Source organism: Triplophysa rosa, linkage group LG11 (genome assembly GCF_024868665.1).
Source record: "Triplophysa rosa linkage group LG11, Trosa_1v2, whole genome shotgun sequence".
Taxonomy (NCBI): domain Eukaryota; kingdom Metazoa; phylum Chordata; class Actinopteri; order Cypriniformes; family Nemacheilidae; genus Triplophysa; species Triplophysa rosa.
In genome coordinates this window covers 11365578-11387538 of record NC_079900.1, presented here as the reverse complement: position 1 = coordinate 11387538, position 21961 = coordinate 11365578, and the positions used below count along the sequence as shown (strand labels likewise).

The window sequence follows — 21961 nt, the reverse complement described above, 5'->3', positions numbered from 1 at the left end:
TCATGTTTTTAGGACCTTAGAAGGAGCTATTTCTATCTACATACACTGTTGTTTCTGCAGTAGCCGTAGCCAGAAATGGACAAACCACAGAGTGTTTCGTAAATACGTAAAAAAGCAAAAATGTGATGACATCTTCGAAAGAGAGGGGCAGGGGTGGAGTGAGCTGTTGGTTACAATTCGCAACCTTACCACTAAATGCCGCTACATTTTTTTACACTGGACCTTTAAGCTGTGGGAAAATATTTGAAATAGATCAGTGTTTACACCCACAAATAATAAATATCCTTTTGTGTACCCCCTCGCATGACATTCACACAGCATACTTACAATTCAGTTTATAATATTGAACTAATATTGAAATATATAGTAATTTATTTCTCAAGTGCAGTTTATTTCTGGGAAATCTTCTCATGGTGGATTGTGGAATCGACAGCAGCGCAAAAACATGTACTCACACAGTTAAACAGTGCTCTGGGGTTATTTGTAAGTGGCATTGGGAAGTTTTTTTCCAGGAGCAGTACGGTAAGAACCTCTCTTTTTCTTTTGAAATCCTGAGTGTGGTGCAGGTGTTAGAGAATGTTTAGTTAATGCAGTTATTTGTAAATGCCAAATGTATGATACACACTTAAACTTGACCGCTAAAGACATCGACTAGCCAAATAATTTACGTAGACACTAGCCTTGCGCTGTTTGTACACTAAATGTTTTTTTTTTGTTTTTTTTAGAGAAACATGAACTCTGTTTGATTGTTATTTAGTCTTTAATTAAAAACAGGATGTTTGTGTACCGCATATACTTTGTAGCCTATACCCCAGTTTAGAAACCACTGATTGTTTGACTGAACGTAATCCTGTAACTTCATTCTCCATTGACACAATGTACAGCCTCTGCTTTTATTTTACAAAAATATAACTACAATCATATATATACTCCCCATTGTATTTGACTAAAGCCTTTCTTGCTCATTTCATTCACTTTAAAAAAAGTTTTATTTTCATATACAAAAGTACTAGGCTATCTATTTTACAAAGATTATAATACTTTATTACAATGACTCGATGTGAAAATAAAAAATATAATCAAACCCACATAAAATGAACTACGTAGCTTTCTTAATACAGTAAACAGGTATTGTGACAGTCTGTGTCATCTAATTGTTCTGTATTGTCAGTTCTCAGACTGGACAGTACATGTGCACAACCATATTACCAAGATGCAAAAGACACTGAATCCCATGAGGCACATGTTTTGGGTCTTTTAAAGGTCTTGCACCCAATACAATACCTTTAATAAAAATTCAGCTGATCACGGTAACTTTTTTATAAATACACATATTTTCATACTTGCAATGATGAATATGTTTCAAACATTGTACACTTGTAAAGAAATATATTAATATCATAAGCTTACATACTAAACGTAATAACTTACTGTATAGATAAAATATAAAACACTGGTATAAAAAGTATAGATAAAACTGATCTGACCTAGTTCCCATTATTGAGGTTTGTCTTGTTTGGGTGAGTGTACAGGTTTACAGTTAAAACACTGGCCTAGAGGAAGGTGGAAGACAAGGACCAATGTGATGACAGCAAAGTGAAGATACTAAAAAAGGGTTTCATTTTGGTGCCGATGAATCACCATTTGGAATTTGTAAAATGTTTATCAAACATCCACCCATATGCCATTGGTTGGATAAACAGCCACAAACTCAACACTATTGGTTGATCAAATGTTTAAGTCAACAACAAATGGCTTATTTTGTCTATCCACATTAAAGGAACCGTTCACCCAAAATTGAAAATTCTATCTTTATTTAATCACCCTCAAGTTGTTCCAAATATGTATACATTTCTTTGTTCTGATGAACACAGAGAAAGAATGCTTCTAACCAAACCGTTCTTGGCCACCATTGACTACCATAGAAGGAAAAGTTACAATGGTAGTCAATGGTGCCCCAGAACTGTTTGCTTTCCTACATTCTTCAAAATATCTTCTTTTGTGTTCAACAGACCATAGACAATTTTTCCTACAATGGTAGTCAATGGTAGCCAAGAACTGTTTGGTTACAAGAATTCTTTCAAATATCTTTCTCCGTGTTCATCAGAACAAAAACATTTAGATTTGGAACAACTTGAAGGTGAGTAAATCGAGACAGAATTTTCCTTTTTGGATGAACTGTTCCTTTAAGCTAGAGGAGAAGAAAACATTACACACCTTTAAAGGGTTCAACACAAACTTTCGGTCAGTGCTCAACAGCACCTCATGTCACATTTTCTGTCTTTATTGAAGTTGGGGTCACAATAGTCTTTTGCTGTGTGACACATTCTAAATGTATTAGTTTGTGATTCAGACAAAATAAATCACAGGGCTTTGGAGCGACATGAAGGCGAGTACATTTCATTTTTGGACTGGGGTACAGCGATACGTTTTTTTGTGAAGTGAAATGCAGCAACATCTGGACAATAAATTTCCCCCAAACCGAGAAGACCATGTGTGCACTGGAAGGTTTTAGACATTTTCTTAAAACACTTTTATCCACGTGTTCTTTCAGCGCCGTTCATCTCTATCCTTCAGTCTATCCAGATTATCTGTACCTCTTACCTTCTCGATCTCTTCCCCTCTCTGTTTTCGTCTCTCTGTTGTATGATCCTCTGGTGAGCAGCACGCACACGCAGGACGAGTCGATTCGAATCCACCTCCATCCTATTCTCTTATTGATATCAGACGCGAGTGCACGTACGAACGACTGTTTGGTTTCACACTTGCTCATCCAGTATTTCTTATCAACTCCCAAGCAGCCAGCACCCTCCACCCCCAGCCCCTCCCCTTTACCCTCCTGAGATGGCTTACGGCACCTCGTCTCGTAGAAGTACTGCTTCAGCGGCCCCGTCTGCGTCTGGACCATTGGCAGGATAGTGACGGTTTGGCTCTTCTGGTCCACTGCGGTTTTCTTGTCAGTGACCCACCCGCTTTCAGCTTCACACACCGAGCGTTCGCGGCCCTGTGCATTGTGGCCGATTTGGCGCTTGCGACGGACACTTGGCTTGTGGGACGATGTGAGGAATGAAGGGCCATTGGAATCCGAGAGACCCAGCAGTAAGTTTCTGTATGACTCTCCTTGTGTGGGTGGGGCAACGTCCATTGCGTGGCTTTCCTCAACCTCAACATCATCAGCCAGCAACCCTAACTCCAGCATTAGAAGCAGAGGAGGGTGTTTGGGTGGAGAGAGGGCAGAAGAGAAGAGAACCCGGGGATGGGCGTCCAGCAAAAACATCTGATCTTCTTCTCGCACACCTACGTCTAACCCGAAGCCCAGTTCGGCTCCCAAGCCTTCCTTCAGAGTCTTCATTGGCATCTCCACCTCACCTCCAACAGGCTCCAGCGACTCTTCTTCTTTGCTGCTGCCACCAGATTGCATTTCGTCCTGCATTTGAAACCTCTCCAGAGAGACTTTCATCACATTTGACAGCCTGCCCTGTGTGTCATCTTTAAGAAAAGTCTCTGCCTCATTACGGCTTTCTTTGTGGAATGTATGCTCAGGTTGATAGTCCTTGAGAACGTCATTGTTTTGAGAACTGGCATGTTTCTGTGATTTGTATTCTCTACGATCATGTGACTTGGAGGCATCTTCTCCAGTAGTCCTACCTCCGTCTGTGTATGCCTGCTTTTTTGTGTTTTTAGATAAAATGTTTTCTAGCTTCTCTTGGTTTGGACGTTTGGATATATGGTCCGCTTCGTACGTAATCGTGCTCTCCGTTACTTTGCTGTGCTTGTAGGTATCAACTGTCCTGTGTAGAACTTTGTCGTGGGTACTGTCGCTCAAATTGGGAAAAACAACAGCATCATGGGAGATGTTGTCCATTGTTAAGTTGACTGGCATGCTGATGTCAGCTGTTGAATAGCTGCTGCTGTTGCTGTCGTTTCTGCCAGGCTCTATCGTCGCGGCAACAAGCCTGGGTACAGGACTTTGAGGGAAAGGCAGGGCCGAGGCGATCACCATGGCAACCAGGGGAAGCCAGTGCATCACTCCCAAGACGTGTCAACTGCAAAACCATAAAGAAAAAAGAGTGTAAGAATAAGAGTTGGCATACAGAGAATTCCAAGTCACACCATGGGAATGGGCTCAATGCCACCTCATTAAATTAAAGTAAAATGAGCTTAAAGTGTAACGCTATCATTTTACAGCTTTGGCAAATGTCAGTGGAAAAAGATGCAAAATTGCAAGCAGCAAAATAACTTCAAAGCTCGGTTTGAAATTAAGCCACAAACAATGTTGGTATGATGCTGGCCTACTTTAACATAAAGCCGCAAACAACTCTGGTATGTGGAACATTTTTTGTAAATTTCACAGTTTACAAGAAAACACCATGAATGCTTTACTATAGGTGGAAGAGCAAAAACTGTAAAGAATAACAGAGGACAAAACTGCTTTATGTTTCAAAGGAATGCTTTGATTTGATCATCTGGTTTGAGCTGTTCTAAACGCACATGTTGAGTTTGTGTTCGTCATGCCTTTTCTGTATGTTTTTTCCATACGCTTGACCTGATGGTCCCACATTAACACACTTGTGTAACATGACTCTCAGCAGGAGTGGGAATACCTCAGAGGTTTGGATTATTTATTGACAGTAACGGCAAAGTTCAGCAGCCTTCTATCTGAAACAAGCGTCTGGGTGGTTACAAGCCCAGTGGTAGTGATTTATGTGTTTATTTAGCACAGGCCAGAGAAAACTACACCGATGGAAGATAAACTCTCCTCTCTTCTTTTTACTCTTTTAGCAAGCATGTCAACCAGCAGGTGGAAGCAAAACCACCATCCAAACAAATGTGAAGAGATAATTCACTCAATAATGAAAATCCTGTTATCATTTCTTCAACCTTTTGTCATTTCAAACCTGTATGACTTTCTTTCTTCTGCAGAATACAAAAGAAGATAGCAAGACCGTCGCTGTTCAGTTACCAACATTCTTCAAAATATCTTCTTTTGTGTTCTGCGGAAGAAAGAAAGTCATACAGGTGACAGATGACAGAATATTTTTTTGGGGCTTGAACTGTTCCTTTAACTTTAGCTTTTATCTTATCACTTGCCCATAGTTTGGTCACATGGTCAAATTAGTTTTTCATCAAATCAAATTTTTCATAAAAGAAAGTTAGGAATGCACAATAAATTATCGGCCATATCGGTTTCGGCCGATAAACGGTCATCTTTAATGTTATCAATATAACATTGGTTCAAACAGAATTTATTCTGTTTGAACCAATTTAGCTGCACACTGCTCACAGTTAAAGTCCAGGTAAAGAGAATTCTGAGAATTGTTTCTAAACACATTATAGATGTTAGAAATGAATTGCTGAAACACATTACAAAGACTCAGAAGAATGTAGTACTGAATTGTGGAGTTAAACCGTTAAACAGTTTTTCACCAATTCTTCTGTTCAGGATTTTTTGGGCGGGGCTAAAACGGGGGCTCGATGAAGCAATGGAGCGTCCGAGCATGCATGGCCACTGCCCTATCACTAGAGTGCCTAGCATCAAGTGCCTGCTCAATCACGAGCTCAGGGTTGTAAGCTTTTCGCACACGCTTTCATGCTCTCACTCTGCCCAACTAAACAAATCTCATGCCAAATAACAAGCAAATGGTAATGCAGACGCGAATGGACGGGGAAGAATAACACGAACGGAAGGAGGATCACTGCGCGTGATCGCAACGTGCTTCAGTGAATGATCCACCCGGCTGGTTCGCTATCAGCAATCTCAGCATCTACCTTATCAGCTCAAGAGAGAACCACTATAAATAGACAAAGCTGTCTGTGTTCACTTCTTTTTGAAGCTTTTTTTAAATTGTTTTAAATAATAATCCTATGGAGTAAACCAGCGCCAGCGTCTTTTTCTGCAGCTCAGAGTGTCTTTTTGAGGTTGAAAAAAGTTCAAACTTTTCTGAAAAAAACGCCCCGTCAAGCACCTTTTTCACAGTTAACCAATGACAGAGACCTGTCGTTTCCATAACAATATGCGAGAAACATGATTGGTCGAGAAGGCTCAAGCTCGAAAAAATAAAATAGCGGCCGAAACGCCCGTTGGAGCATAGTTTTGTATAAATGTAAGTTTAATTTTCACTTATAATTTTTGATTGCATTATTAGCGAGAAATTAGTATTGTAGTTTCTAAATATGTGATTGGTTATAGCAAAAACGCTCTCCGTTTATAATTCAAATAGAATTCTGTTACACTGCCTACGAAGCCTGTCTCTCTAAAGCCACGGGCATACTTGACTTTCTTATTTTTCCAAGAACTTATTTTATTTACTTGGATGTTTTTTTCTCCATTCAAATTTGGCTGGGTGGTTAATAACACACTTTTCTGTTGTGTGACAAATATTTCAATGTCACTTTACTCAGACTTTAAAATCCAGTACAGTACTGTCTTTCTTGTCTGTCATGATCATTCAGCTATTAGCAAAACATTGTTGATGTACAGTATGAAGATATATATGAATGTGTAAATTTTTGGAACAAAAGCATATTGTTTGAAGCCGATTGCTGTCTGAATGCTTTCTGTTTTGAGACCTGTTAGACTTGCACTGGAAGAACATCTTTTATTTGTTTATTAAATAAACATTATACCAGAAAAGTTAAAATGTTAAAGAATCTTCAACTAGTGTAAAGTAGGCTTGGTACATGATTTTCCAGGGAAAAAAAGAGAACTAATGGATGCCTTGTTTTCTGCAGTCAATGGGTCTCATTCACTAATAATTGCGTAGATTTTTCGTATTTATAGGCACATTTGAACCTCCCACGAAAACTTTCCGCCTTATTCACAACACGTGCGTACGCACTTACATTTTTTCTTAACCTCGTCCTAGGCTGCGTCCAAATACCCCCACTTGCGGTCTTGGCCACTTAAGAGCGCGTGCACGAGACAGGAAGTAAGAGTGCAAGTCTGTCCATTGTCTTAAAAAAGCCAAAGTGCAGTGCCCTTAACGCACACTAAACCCACACTATCTTGAATACCGTTTCCGAGCGGTATTCAGGGCTAAGTGTATCCCATCATGCATCACTTTCTGGATATAGTCTCGAGCTATAGTCTAACGCAGCTTTTCTTATTCTTTCACTGTATATGATGAAATAATTTTAAAATTAAATATACATCTACGCGTAATTATTTATATATATATATATAATTTAAAATATATAACTATTATCCTAAGATGAAACATGCATTTTGTCATTTTGTCTTAGAGAGAGAGGGAGAGAGAGAAATAAGGAAAGAAAGAGACTGGTGATTTTTGCGTAAGTGTACTTTCAACTGTTCTTATCTTTTCTCTTAAATTTAGAATAAATTTTAGTACGAAAGTTTTTGTGAATTATGATTTGTTCGTGAAAGCGTTCGTACGCAGGTTTCACGAACAAATTTGTTCGTACGCATGCTTAGTGAATGAGACCCAGTGTTTACAAATAAAATCAGTTGTCCCCTTTTTTGCCTTTTGTTTCAGTCTCAGAAAATGTTATTAGATACTGTATTTCAGCTAGTATATCGTTATCGGCTTCCAATGTTAAAGAATTATCGGTTATCGGACTAAATTTACATATCAGTGCATCCCTAAAGAAAATGATGATCATTTTATTCATTGCTTCTTAAACTTTCATTGGTCAAACGCCATTGGTTGAAGCAATCTTACAAATTTATAATAAAAAAAATTTGAACACACTCTCACTCTCTCTCTCTCATTCTGCTGTAACTGCGAGGAAAGTTAAACACAGGCAAACTGTCCAAAGTTAAGGCCAGGTGTAAATCACTTACCATTCCTGTTATTGTTGTGCTGAGACAAGAAGGAGGGAGAGGCATTTAGAGAGAAAGAGAGCAGAAAAAAGAATGCTTAGAATGTCAGTGATGTGGCTTCAACTGAGAAGATTCCTACTGGGTTTCCCCAGGCGGGTCAACATACAGAAAATAAATGGACGGTTTGTTTGGGGGAGATAATCATTAGGCTCATAGGGATAGAGTGGGTGGACAGAAAGGTTGACACATAGTGCAAAATCATCAATTGTGACACACCACCTCGCCCCGGACACTGGTTTCTAATAACACTCAGCCAAAAGAACACAGAACATGCTCGCCGACACGCACACAAAAAGCAGCTGAACCTGCGGACACACGCAAAAAAAGAAAGAATGCCACCGAATCCATATGTGTGCATGCTGGGACATGGAGCACTAAATGTAAGTACTTCCTGTTTACTTGGAACATGAACATAAAAACAGGTGTGCTTAGTGCAAACAAGGCTTAATAGTGGCTGTTGGTCCTGCTACATGCAAATCACTTGTTTGATGGGGCTGGAGGGTAAAACGCATTCGCATGATACGTTTTGCAGGTATGTTTGGTCGTGGATAAATTTACAGTCAAATATCAGCTTTCACACGCACGCATGATGCAGGCAGAATCTTATTTTACGCACCTGACAGTCATTCAAACCGCCTTTGATTCTTCATGAAAACAACAGGTGTCAATAACTCGCATTTTGTTGAAATCCAAAAAGGTTAACTGAGTAACTAAAAAGTAATGACGACTTGTATCATGGTTGAAGGCAGTGTGTGTAAGGCTAGGGTGTAGCACATGTGCAAGTTAAGAGTAAGACTTGACGGTTAATATGTATGTTTGCTTTGGAGCTGGAACACAAGCAGTGGGCAGGCACACACACGTGCAAGAGACATATCTAGGTAGTCGACATGCAGAAGCACTTCATCAGCACGCTCCATTTGTGGCAATGACATGCTTGGCGAACTCTGGCACCCAGACCTGCCGAGCAGCGCTGCATTACTCCACGCCATGGCACGCGCTCAAAAACGGTCTCGGTCTCTCTCCACGCTACTACTATCTTCAACGGCTGAACCTACTGCTAGGTTCAGCCATTCTATACACTCCACAGCTCCGAGCCCTACCTTACGGGAACCTCCGCTCGCACACATACTGTAATCTTAGATCTGAACCCACTACTCCCCACCGCCGTGACAACCATAATCTATGATCTTTCAGTCAAAAAAACACCTTTAACAAACACTTGACGCTCTCCCACAGAGTACGATCCTCAAAGTCACGCCACCGAAACCTTGAGTCTGCTAACCTCTTTCGAAGATTTTAATTGCCGCTGATGGTTTAAATCAGCTTGAGGATCTACAAGTTTCACGCTGTCATAAAACAAGCCTTACAAATCAATTATTGCAAACGTATGGCTTTTATTACTTGTCCTCCAACTTAAAAGAGCGTGACTTAACAGCTTACAGTATAGATGTTCTGCAATCAGTTTTGACATTTTGGAATTTTCCCACACTACATAATCTGCCATAAGTATCCAACGCAGCACACTGTCACTGTAAATCTCTCATATGTCTGCACGAATGTACAAGATATAATATACAGATGACCTAAGTAAAAATTTATCCATTTTTGAGTTTGACGTTCTATGACAAACAGTACCTTTCAAAAATCAAAACTCCCCCCTTTAAAAAACCAAGTTCCTAAAACCAAGGATGTACAAATTTGCTGAAGTTGACAAGCACTTTTTAATACTTTAAATGGTTAGATTTTTGCAAAGCCCATTGACAACATAAAGGGTGATTAATAATAATGATTTATGGCAAAAAATCCAGAAATATGGAGATACAAGATTTCAGTAGGACAGCAGCGATATGTAAATTTCTGATGTAGGTGAAGTTGATAATGACATCATGTTATTTGGTGTTTAGTCACAATGAGATAATAATATAACTAATGATAACAGTATCCCATAGGCAAGAGTATTAGGAACGTTTATTTTTATGATCTCTCTGATTTTTTCAGTCGAGCTTTACAGTCTGTGGCATTTTTCGGCACTGCCTTGAAGGGGAGAAACTTATCATGTAGCATTAAATGAGATGCATTAAGTAGACCTTGAAGGTCCAGTGTATGAAATTTTGCAGCATCTAGTGGTGAGGTTGCGAATTGCAGCTAATGGCACACTCCACCCCTCCCTTTCGAAGCACTACGGCGGCTGACACAGAACTAAGATGTCGTCGCGTTTTCGCTGAAGGAGATAAGGTATTTACGAAAAGCGCTCTGTACAGCAGTTTGTCCGTTTAGGGCTTCTGTAGAAACAACATGGCGAATTCCATGCAAGAGGACCCACGGTGTATACAAGTAAATAGAAATAGCTCATTCTACGGTCATAAAAACATAACGCTCCATTACATAAGGTCTTTACACCTCTGAAGACATAGTTTAGAGGTATATAGTATTAATATACTATTGACATTGTATAATGCATTTCTGTCAATAGATCCTCCAAAAACAATTACACACACAGGAAATTTTTTTAAATAAATGATATGACTTCTGTACGAACATCCCTCTTTAAATTTGAATATTCTTGACATACAGGGCCTTCTGTTCCAAAAGAAACATTAAGATGCTTTCTCATGAAACATTTTTATCCAAAAGTTTCAGCCCGCTGTACAGGTGTTTCTGATCAGATGTTCCGCTGAAGAATCAGTAGCCTATCCACATCTGAAAACGGCTACCACACACTGAGCTACATTCCGCTCTCCCCTCACACTTTCAGATGGTCTTCAGATGGCAACTGCACTTCCCTTTTTATCTGAGAATAAATTTCAGTTTAAGTCTGTATACTTTATCGGTAGTCATTTTTTTACCCAGTTGCCAATTGTTACTGTACTGAGGAAAGCAATGTTTCTAAAAATATTTTGGACTAAAATATGTACTACAGTTCTGTAAAGCCGCTTCGCCACAATGCACACCATGAAAAGCTCTATAGAAATAGTTGAACTGCTTCAAATCCAGGTCTGAAGGATAACCGGTTTCTTATTATATAATCTTATTTACTATCAGTTGTTGGTATATGTGGTGGAAGTCTGCTTATGGGGCTTAGGAAATGGGAACATAAATGTTTGTAGTCTTATAAACAAAGGCTTTTTTGTTTTTTATAGATAGGCTGCGCAGATGACTGACAGGATGTGTACTTGTGTTAATTATTGCTTTAATGGCTGCCTGCTCCCACCCCAGGCTCCTTCACTCTGTAAACACATTAACACTGACCTACTACTCTCCTATATATTTTTTCACACTTCCTTTATAAGATAACCCTTATAACATTACAGCTGTACAATACAACAGATTATTTAACCTCTGCACATGTAAAAACAAACAAAACACACCTCCTCAGTCTCTTTCTCAATGAAACACAAGCCCTCATTCAGCCAATGCAGAAACTTCACTCCACCAAGGACCACACAAATAATGTGTTTAAGTAAACTCTTACATACAAATACTTGACATGTCTTGTGATTTGACATTGTGTACTCAAAATGAAGGTTTTTGTTGAAAAAAAATTGTTCATTCTTGTGATTATAATGATGCGTGTACAGTGAAACAATTAAAGGATTCTTGAGGCACAGTTTAGGATTCCTCAGCTGCCACACTGGATGAACCATGTAAAGACTTTTAGGCGCCTTTAAAAGTCTCAAATATCATATTTATCATATGTAAGGGCTTTTCAGCTCTTTAAGAAACTTCCTTCAGGTTTTTGTAATACTGCCAATGGGACACTTTGATCTAAAAACTGTATGTTTGCTTGGCATGAGGTGTTGTGCATGAATTGTTTATTTGTTTTTCATATTTGGGTAGTTGACAAATAAACCGCACATGTGTCCTATTGTGTGATATAGCAACAATATGAAAAAATAATTCTATATCATTTATATAAAAATATACATAATATAAAATATTGTTATAATATTGTAAACAGTCTACATTTTCTCTGGCACACCATATAGGACACATTTATTTGTAAAGTACATTTTCACAGACCCACATACAAAAGAAGCCAAAAGGAATTTAAAACTGTGAGAAAACTTGGTGACCAGTAACAGGACCCAACGATTTAAACTTTTCAATTCGTTAACTTTTTAAGATTTTTTTTACTTTCTCGTTAAAAAATACCAAAAAAATAAGCACATTTACGTATCCTATGCTTAAAAAGAGAATGATAAAGACTTCTCCAGTAAATGTTATGCAGGTAACTTATAGTGTACAGGTAAAAAAAAATAAGAACATTATTGACTGCAAAAAGCGATTACCTGGACACGAACGCTTAGGGCAAGAACGGCGACGCGACAACTAAAATAAACGCGCAAGTTCGTTCACATCATGACTAACTTTATACATACAAGCAGTGTAGATGTAGGAGAGCGATCAGAAATACAGATGGTTGCCATGTTCTTCACTAAACCTCTGCGATCAAGTCTTCGTTTCGTAAGCCCAAACTATTTTCACTCCATAACTTTCGCGGCCCGCGTCTCGCGCACATCTGACTTCCGACGCTTGACAACCTGTCAACACCTGACTCGCATTTAATTAACGCGTATGGAAAACAAACCTAAGCACCGCATCTGTCACTACGCCACTTTACGTTTTATCAGATCAAGAGCGCGTCCGAACAGTTGTACACACACCTGTATTGCGCAGACATTTTAATACAAAAAACGACACTCAGGACGTGAGCACCTACCGTTTAGGTGAGTTTCGGGCCACGCGTGTTTTCGGCAAACACCACATTGATTCCACAGTCCGTGAATGTCACGCAAAAATGAAGGAAATCTCCGTGCTCCGAAGCCGCTCTAGTTTCGCGAAGTTCAAACTGCAGACGTCTCCCATATCATCTCCGAAGTTCAGTCCGAGGAGGTCCACGTCGAGCTCTAACGTTAGTCCCACATGCCAGAGAAGTTCTCAAATAAGTCTCAGCTATGTCTTCAAGTGCGAGTTTCTGTAAGATTGACATGCACGCGGTTAATTACCATTCTCCATACACCTCTAACGCAGCGTGTACGAGCATGAGCCGCACTGTTCCACGAAATAACCGACTTGGAGCTATAAATTACACTTTAAGAATAACTTAATCTTCAATAAAAGTTTAAAGTGTCAGCGACTGGAGGGTCTGAGCGCTCGAGTTGTGCGGTAAGGTATCTTCATGAAAGCCAGAAAGGGGACAAGAGCTAGTGGGAGTGAAAGAGGGCTGGTTTAGAAGAAGAGGAATGGACACAGTGAAAGAAGACATTATGGTGGAGGGGGGAAAAGGACGAGGACCATCTGCTGGCTGTGGGTGTAGAGAGTTCGTAATGAAGAACACACAAAAAAGAGTGGGAAAAACATGGCGTAAGTGTAATGTAGTCTGTGTGAAGAATTGATTTATTGTCACTTGATTGGGTTTAAACAAGTGCAATGCACACCTTTTGACCTTGTAGTTGTTAATGATTGCTAGGAGGGAAGGCGAATTTCACCCGGAGACCATTTTAAACTGTTTCTGTCAACTTGTGGGGGTCTGCAAGGTTCTGGACCTACTTTTAAATTAGGGGCCAATTTGTTAAAGCAATTTCCTCTTTACAGCATGTACCACCACCCAGCCTTTGGTTTTTATAGCGTACATAGCACATGTAAGATCTCTCTTGTTTTCTCCCCGTCCTCTCGTTCTCCATTCCTCCTTTTACCAAGCAGAAATTTCCATCCCACCAAAACCCATTTCCCCAGAAAGTTTAAAAAGATGAAAGGATAAGGACAAGAAAGGAAACAAAAGGGAAAAGTTTTGTGTTACAACCCTGCCCCTGTGAGACTGTCTGTGAAAGAGTTAGGGGATGAGAGAGATGGGGTAGAGAATACAAGAATAAGAGAATGGGGTACAGAAAAGAGGCTTTCAAATGAAAACGGGCGACTGTTGTGGAACTTCATATTTTAAAACGCACACACAACAGCTCATTGAGGTCTACAACGTGGTCCAGCCCCTTCATATCTTAACGCCTGTCGTCTCCAAATGTTGTTCCTTCCTCTTGGCATTTAATGTCATTCATTCCCAGCTTTTGCCTCCTTAACACTATTCTGTCTCTCTGGTTTTGTCTGAACTTGTCTCGTATGCACTTAGATATTTCAACCCCAGGGCGTATTGGTGAGATTGAGAGTTCTCGAGAGCGAAACGAACAGAGAGAATGATTGAGAGAGCGAGAGAGTCACCGAGGTATTGAGAGAGATGACAGATGAACAAAGGTGGAGAGGGAAGAAGGGACAAACTCAAAATGAGGTACAAAAGTTCTTTTCACACGCTCGCGCTCGAACGGCAAAACACGCACCCACACATACGCGCACATACACGAAGTGTTCCGCCACCTTGTCATTGAAAGGTGAAGATGTATACAGTATTTGTGTGTAAACACAAAGCTTTATCAAGAATTAGCCTGAACCAGCATTACTTGTTTTCGCATGCATTTTTTTACCACCCAGGGCAATACCAGGACCACAACGCGTGTCATTTCCAGCACACCTGAGTCACAGAAAAACACTTATGACGAAATAACGCATCCCTCAGATGCCAAACACGTATCGCAGATTAGAGAGCTTCCTACTCACGTAATGCCTTCTGGGAGGACACGCAGCAAAGTAACCTCAAAAACAACATTTTTTCATCAACCTTAATGAGTGATTATTATCCGTTTTTGTTTTCTTTGTGTCCCCTGCTCATAGTGTGTCCCGACATCGGTTTTATTTCCATGGCAATGGGTATCCCACCTCAAATATCAAAGCAATTACAATCTGTTACACAGCCATTATAGCAATTATCGAAAATAGCAGAGCTGTCAAGGAGACCAGCACGCTGTCCACAGACGCACCGCACACGCGGGGCTCTCCTGCGCCTAAGGTAAGACATATTATCATTTACTGAATGCTTTTCGTTTCTCAAAGCGATCTCATTCATTCATTAAATGATCTCCAAGTCTTCTCTGTTGTTTTTACACACATCAATTGCTCGGATCTCTTTCTCTGTTGTTTCTTGCCCCTCATGAACTCCACCACTCCACCTTACATTACCCCCATTTTCCACACCCCCAGCCCCACCATTACCTCTCTCCTGGTGTTCTCTCACTTTCAGTGGAGCGGGGTGCAGCATGTGTTTCCAATTTCAGCTGTAACGCACAGATCACCGCAATCTGACCTAATTAGCCCCCTGTCTCATGAATCCGCCGTCAACGGCACCCACTGTGGCCGACAGGGTAGAGGTCAGAAGTCAAGGGTCGGTGGTGGGAGGGAAACAGGGGGTGGGCGATCGGATAAGGAGGCCGGCGTCTCTGATTGATGTGCCAGGTCCCTCTGTCCTGCAGCATTGCGGGCGGGTTCCTCGGTGATCAGCTTAAATGTGTGACGGCCGTAATTTCTCCATGTATTAGGGATGAGAGGGGGTTACTGAGGCCTGAAATTGAATTTTGCAGTAAGACAAAAAGGGTCAAACAGGGAGGTCAAGAACATACACACAGGAGCGCACACAAAGCCACATGCAGACAGGTCACATTTAACATACAGACAAAATCATTTTGAAGTATAGCTAAGTCAAGGCGTTCACCAAAAAAGATGAGGTTCTTTTTGCTCGAACGATGCTTGAGAGGAAATCTCAAACACTTCGTGGTTGGTACTAGGTAGCCAGTCATTGGAATGCAGGCTACTGGGAAAGGGCGGGGTTTGAGCTGGGGTTTAAGAGGAGAGATTGATTTTAGGAATGCCTTAATTATGGGAACAGAGAGCCTAACTCTAAGTTTATCCCTAATGAGAAACAGTTTCATATGGAGTAATGCAGAGAAAAACAGTTGAACTTTAAAAGGAATGATAGTGCTAAAGAGAAAGGCCGTCAGCCTTTATAAAGCACGTAAAAGTGTGGCTCCATGCTGCGCACGTTTGCAGTAAACCGATATCATTACAACTCATACGTAGCCCATTTTTATAATCCCACCATCAGCCTCCCTTTACAATCCTCATAACACCAACAGAGGAAAATCTATTAACAGAAATACGTTCAACAGGCGACTTGCATGAAATATTCTGCCGTGGTTTTGAATATCAGGCTACCAGTCCTGCTGGGTTTTGGTTGAGCTCGGTGTGTCGGACCACTATCGCCACAGGCAACCGCTGTGCTTTTACACGTTCTAAGTGTTTTAAGCTTTACCGCTTGAGTTTATCTTCACTTAACAAGTATGCTTGAGAAGATAAGCATAAACTGTGATTGTCTGTCTCTAAGAGGCTGCCCTCACATTCCTTAAGTGCTGATTCACTTTGATTTTGAGCGTAGTTTTCTGGGATATGACTTATTTGCAGTGCAGATTTCTTTGAGATTCAATTAAATGTATCATTCATAATATTATAACGTAGTGCCATAAAAACATGAAACCACACTGTAAAACTTTCTCTGGTGTTGTACAGAAAGGCGAGTGAAAAGGATGGATTGCCAGAGTACTGTATTTACAAGCAATTTCCAAAAATTGCGGCAGTCTCAAAATCCCCACAAACCACCCTTACCCCTGCTCCAATGGCCCTGGTTAGTGTTGAAATTAATTTAAAGTTTTTTATTGTGTAAGTTTATGAACAAATACTAAAAATGATCAGAGTCAGATGTTTTCATCTTATTTATTTCAGTTTAATAAGAATAAAATTTGACACTTTGTGCAACACGCTTTTTAGTGGTATTTTTTTGTTGTTGCTTTATTTATTACAAAATAGTTTTACACAAGACTTGAAATCATTTTACAGCACTTCACTCACATAAACACTGTTGTTCAGATGCTTTTGTTTGCAAGTCACTGAGCATTTAAATAAAGAAGTCACTTGAAATTAGGTAAAGCTGAGTTGAGGCTTTAATTGTTGTACATGTTAAATTAGATTTACACATCTCAACCATTGTGTGGAAACATTGGCAGTTCATGAAAGAACACTTTTCAATAACACACACACATTTTTGACAATTACACAGATGAGAATTGTTAACACAAAATGGCGTTAACATGTTTTACAAGACCAAACTAATTGTTTTGTGTGTTTCTTAACAAAAACGAACTGCCACCAAGCAGTTTGCCTCCCAATCCTCTTTAACTAATAAAATCATTTTAGTTTGTCAAATTGGAATGAACTATTTCAAGGCCAGTTCTCACAATTAAACTACATCTGGCGAAAAGAAGAGGAAAGTGATTTTAAATGTCAAACACCATGGAAATAAGAATGGTTGCGTGGAAATGTTTTATAAAATGTTTTATACATTTAGTTTCACTTCTGTGGTCACAGAATCGGTTCCATATTATTGCGTATCAGTCTAATTGTTGTGTAAAAACTGAACAAAAAAGTATATAGTTAGGGTTCCAAGTTGTTGGTTTGTTTAGAATTAGCATTAATTTAGCTGGTTTAAATGGCGCTAGTCTGTATTTCTGAGGTTTCTTTGATCGACAACAATTGGCTCATGTTGCACAGGAAGCATAACACATGTTTTATCTCATTGTAGCTGTGCAGACTCTAAAAAAGCATTCACACCATTGACTTGTCCCATGCGATACAGACCATTCATAACAGCACCTGGGACTTCTTTAGAAGTTGTATCATATACTACAACTTTACAAAGTTACATGAAACCTTTTGCCAAGATGAAGGGAAGATGCAAAGTAGCCACCAAATTACACCCTGCTACAGAGATGCAATCCTCAGTGGTCATTATTTGGCCAGTCCATGTCTTTGAATTGTAACTCGACTGTTGACAACGAAATTGAGGTAACAACAGCAGGGCTCACTATAAATAACAAATGGATCGAAATTTCCATGAAAAATGGTAACGGATGAGTAGAAATGTGTGTTTGAGCAAATCAATTTAGATTGATGTTTCAGACAAGTTTTCCCAACGACCCCCTCCCTGATGTACGCTGAAGTGTAACACATTGTAAATTTTCCTCACTATACACCCTGTTGGGTACTGTTTCAACGGCAGACTTTGTGTTTGCACCGCTGTGGCAATTAGCAGGAGATAGACTTACAGCCCATCCACTGCACAAAAGACAGTGGGAGAAAGTGAAACGGACAGAAGCCGCCCCAGTTCTGAAGCTCTCCTCTGCCCTTCTCCATCTGCCGGTCCTGAGGGACAGGGTGTGTGTGATAGCGACTGGAATGTGGATGTATTTTTGTTATATATGTATATGTGTGAGAGTTTACGTATGGGCAGAGATTCTGCTACTCTCATAATGTCATAAAGAGAGGTGCAATGTGTGTGTTTACCTTAAAAACCGGTGGTGCATTACATCTTTGTATGCCAAGAAACATTATCACTGAATTATTGCATTATCTTAGTCTAAGGACACACAAAACCAACTGACGTACTCATGGGTCATTAAACATCTTTGGCATTTCTTTTACAGTATTTTGCATTTAACTGCGTTCACTCTCATTATGTAAGTAGACTAATCTAATGATCTTTGGGGCCAAGAAGTCTGGTTCCTAGGGGTCTGTTCATAGTCCAACTATTGACAGTACATACAGGTATCCGATATACAACCTGCACGCTGCTTTAATACATATCGGAACACTAATGTAAATACTTGATTCTGTAATTTTCACATCAAACTATGGATTACGATAAGTGGTTTAAGCTTTAAAAAGTTAATTTGGTATTGAATAAAACCTTTAGGGCAGAATGTCGTTTTTTTATTAAAGTCGAGGACATTTTATGAGCATTGCAAGTCTGATCTCAGCAGCGAAGCGTGGAGTGTTAAAACGATTATGAAGGAGTAGTCCGTTCAAGTGTAGTATTATCATGCCGGTGTAGTGAAATTAAATGGTGAATCAATCATCAGATATTTTTATGGTGTTCCTGGCACGCAACTGCAGCAATAAAAGTCCAATTTTCAGGTGACAAGAGATGCTGGTTGTGATCACCTCCTGCTGACAGCATTTGTTGTGTGAGAGCCGTGCCTCGCCCAGTATGGGCACAGATACATGCATATATATTTATATGTATATAGACAGTATAGATACTATATATTATATATAGCCTGAAACAGACCCACATCGCCATCCAGTGGGTACAGCTGGGAAACTTTGAGATGAAACAATTCACACTCCCCACTTCTAACTTATCTTCATAAATAGAGATTCAGTTGACTTAATACATTGAATGTCTTTTAATATGACTGTGGTTCTGTATGATCCTACATACAGTGGCTAGGCTATACATCCATTAAAACTACTGGTTGGTTAAAAAAAATTATCGAAATGGCTACGAAATTTCAAATTCTGCAAAAAGGTCAATGGGTTCATTTATAAATTAAACATTTTGTTATCTAATGCAAACTAATTCATAAGTGTATATAAATCAAGTGTATATGAATTGGCTTTATTTTATTAACGAATTAAATGCTCTTGTTAAAGAAGCCACCGAGAGGGTGTGAATATATGAGAGAGAGGAAACGAGAAAGAGAGAGAGAGAAACTGGGCGAGCAAGCCAGGCTCAGGGAATCAAACCGTATTTATTAATCTGAGAATTTTCTCAGATCACGCAAAGACTGTGACTTTGCCTCTTCTCTTTCTTTTTCTCGCTCTCTCTCTCTCACTCTATCATTTTCTTTCTCATCCACAATCAATTTTGTCCACATGGGTCTTTCCTACTGCCTCAATTTTGTTGGATAGAAGACAGCACAACAGCACAGGTAGGTCTATGAAGAGGATAATATTTTCATATTTTTTCTATATTTTATGCACCTTTCTCCATATTTCTGTGCACACCGTTTTTCCTCTAAAGCTGATTTTGGGTTGTAATTATTAGGGAAATGAAGAAAAGTACTCCAGCATATCGAGTTTAGCTTTGGTCATTCATGGTTATTGTAGTGTGCTATGTTCTCTCATTCTTTCTGTCTCTGCCTGTCAATTACTCTGAGTTAGTGTTGTTATTGTACATGCCTGTTGCTGTTGAAATCCTTCACAGCACATTTCACTTAACAAATGGCTCGAGTCAGACATTCTAAAAGCGTAGTGGAAGTGGGAATTGTCAAAGAGATGATAGATGGCTTTAAGAGAGTGGATTACGAATAAGGAGTGCTTCATTGGAAGCATTAGAGGGGTGATTCAGCCATGGAAATATCGGCGGTTAACACCAGGTCATATACCGGTAAGAAACGTGCAAGAGACCTATCAGAAGAGTAGACACCTGAGGAGCATCAAAAACGTAATAATGGAAAAAGATGGTCCCACAGACAGGGAGATTAAGGACTGATTGATAGAGATGTAAGAAGGTAAAATGAGGGTGCCTGTGAGGGCAAGGTTAGGGAAAAACTTGCAGGAGAGACGTAGAAAGGGGGAATTGGATATTTATAAATAGCAAAGCTTTAGCAGGGTGAGGCGAGCAGATGTGATAGACAGTCTGTGCTTAAGGAGTTCAAACAACAGATTAATACACTCAGATTATAGTCAGAGATAGCGGAGCAAGGGAGAGGGAGGGGGTGTGTGTGTGCATGGGTGGTTAAGCACCATCAAGATGACCCCACACATGTCTACACATGCAAAGAAATAAACCCCCAGATGGACTTACACTTGTCTACCTGCATGTTCAAATACACTCGATGGCCCAATTCCCCCCGCAGGGTTAGTTGGAAGAGTAAAGATGTTCTCATGTATTTACCTTACTTCACACCAGCTATTTTAAACATATATCAATCATATACTACTGCGCATTGATTCTGACAAAAGACTGAGACGAGAAAGTGAGTAATGTGCTTATGTGTGTGCGTGTTTGTATATGTATGGCTGGAATGTGGTAAACAGTGACCCTCAAAGGTCTCCCTCAAGCATAGCTGGATTTACTTTGAATCTATTTCTAAGCTCATATGTTAACTGTTTAGGAGGAATGATTGTGTGTGCATTCAGATTTAAACAAGTATATAGTAGTCTATTAGGTGATATATGTTTCGTTTTGTAAGTTATATGTGGTTGAGAGTAGTTTGTATAGTTCATGTAGAGAGTGTATTAGTATTAGAGGTTTGACAACTATGGTGTCCAGTCACTTTATGGCTTTCATTCTCTCAGCGATGCGGGGAGTTATGGGATTATATCTCTAAACCTTAGCAAAGCCCACACCAAAACAATCAACTCCAGAAAGTAATCCGCACACTGACCACACGTTTAAGTGTCTCCACACATACCCCACAAATGAACACAAAATCAAAAACAGCAAGAAAGCTTTTTAAAATGTATTTTAATAACCCATAGTAATATATAGTATATGTAATGTATATATATATATATATATATATACATATACATATAGTAGGCCTATATGTAAATTGCAAATGCTTAATTTTTTTAGGATTTGTTGTTAGCTAATATTTTTTATCTTTAAACAGCTTTCTCCTGTTTGTCTCACGTGACAGGTTACATCTGACGTGACTGTTGGTTTGCATAAGGCTGGGCGATATTGTCTAAAACAAATCTGCTGTTGAATATTTGATTTAGTCAATCACGTTGACATTTAGTGTTTAATAAAAACACTTTTTTTAAATCGCTATTGTCGATGCATATCCCACATTAACGCAGCATTCTCCTTCTCAGTGGATCTAAATTGATGTCTCTTGTATCACTCCGCGGTCTGGCGCTGTCTTCAAACGCTTGTATATGTAAAGATGCCTAACGTTAATACAAACGTGAGTAGTATTATTTTAAACATAAAGCATCAGGAATCTCCGGTAATGTATAAGAATGGAAATCACCCGTAAGGGGTAATTAAGATACACTTAACTTAGACAACTTGTTTCGACGGGTTTTTGTTGGAACTATTTTTTGTTAGCGGAAGCTCTAAGAAAAACAAGTTTGTGTTGTTTACCTGGCAGTCAGCCGCTCGCAAAAAGTCAGCTCGCTCGCCCCTTCAGGGTGATGCAGGCTTCTCGGTACTTATTTTCTTGGCTCGGTTCAGGTTTGGCTCCAGTGGGGTCTGCCTACTGACTCTAATGGTTGTGATTCTTGGCTGGTTCTCTGACGGGATTCCCTCAGGGCTCTCTGCCTCTCTCTTCTAGGCAGGCCTATCTCTCCCTCATCTCCATAACACTTTCTCGCACTGGTTAACACTCTCAAAGC

The 21961-nt window shown here is 39.7% G+C and overlaps 2 protein-coding genes across 6 annotated transcripts in view; one reads left to right on the top strand and one right to left on the bottom strand.

Moving 5' to 3' along the window:
- Positions 1-739: 739 nt before the first annotated feature.
- On the bottom strand, positions 740-13482 carry LOC130561631 (uncharacterized). Of its 2 annotated transcripts, none has more exons than XM_057346084.1 (2): positions 12564-13482; positions 740-4046 (listed from the first exon to the last, which is right to left on the bottom strand). In XM_057346084.1, the coding sequence occupies exon 2, from the start codon at positions 4025-4027 to the stop codon at positions 2588-2590; it is 1440 nt and encodes a 479-aa protein (XP_057202067.1). In that variant the 5' UTR covers positions 4028-4046; positions 12564-13482; the 3' UTR covers positions 740-2587. The 2 variants fall into 2 exon arrangements, with proteins under 2 accessions (XP_057202067.1, XP_057202068.1); XM_057346085.1 differs by lacking the exon at positions 12564-13482 and adding an exon at positions 12223-12519.
- Positions 8078-21961, top strand: part of slc1a9 (solute carrier family 1 member 9) — a 29994-nt gene continuing 16110 nt past the window's right edge. The window contains exons 1-2 of one of the 4 annotated variants that reach the window (XM_057346073.1): positions 13989-14123; positions 14564-14738. The gene's annotated coding sequence lies outside the window, so the exon portion shown is untranslated. Of the gene's footprint in view, positions 8224-13988; positions 14124-14563; positions 14739-19424; positions 19546-21961 lie in introns of those variants that run through there. The other 3 variants (XM_057346075.1, XM_057346076.1, XM_057346074.1) reach the window with 3 other exon arrangements.

Excerpts from the sequence above, each read along its gene's own strand:
- LOC130561631 (XM_057346084.1), bottom strand. The coding sequence starts at position 4,027 with ATGCACTGGCTTCCCCTGGTTGCCATGGTGATCGCCTCGGCCCTGCCT.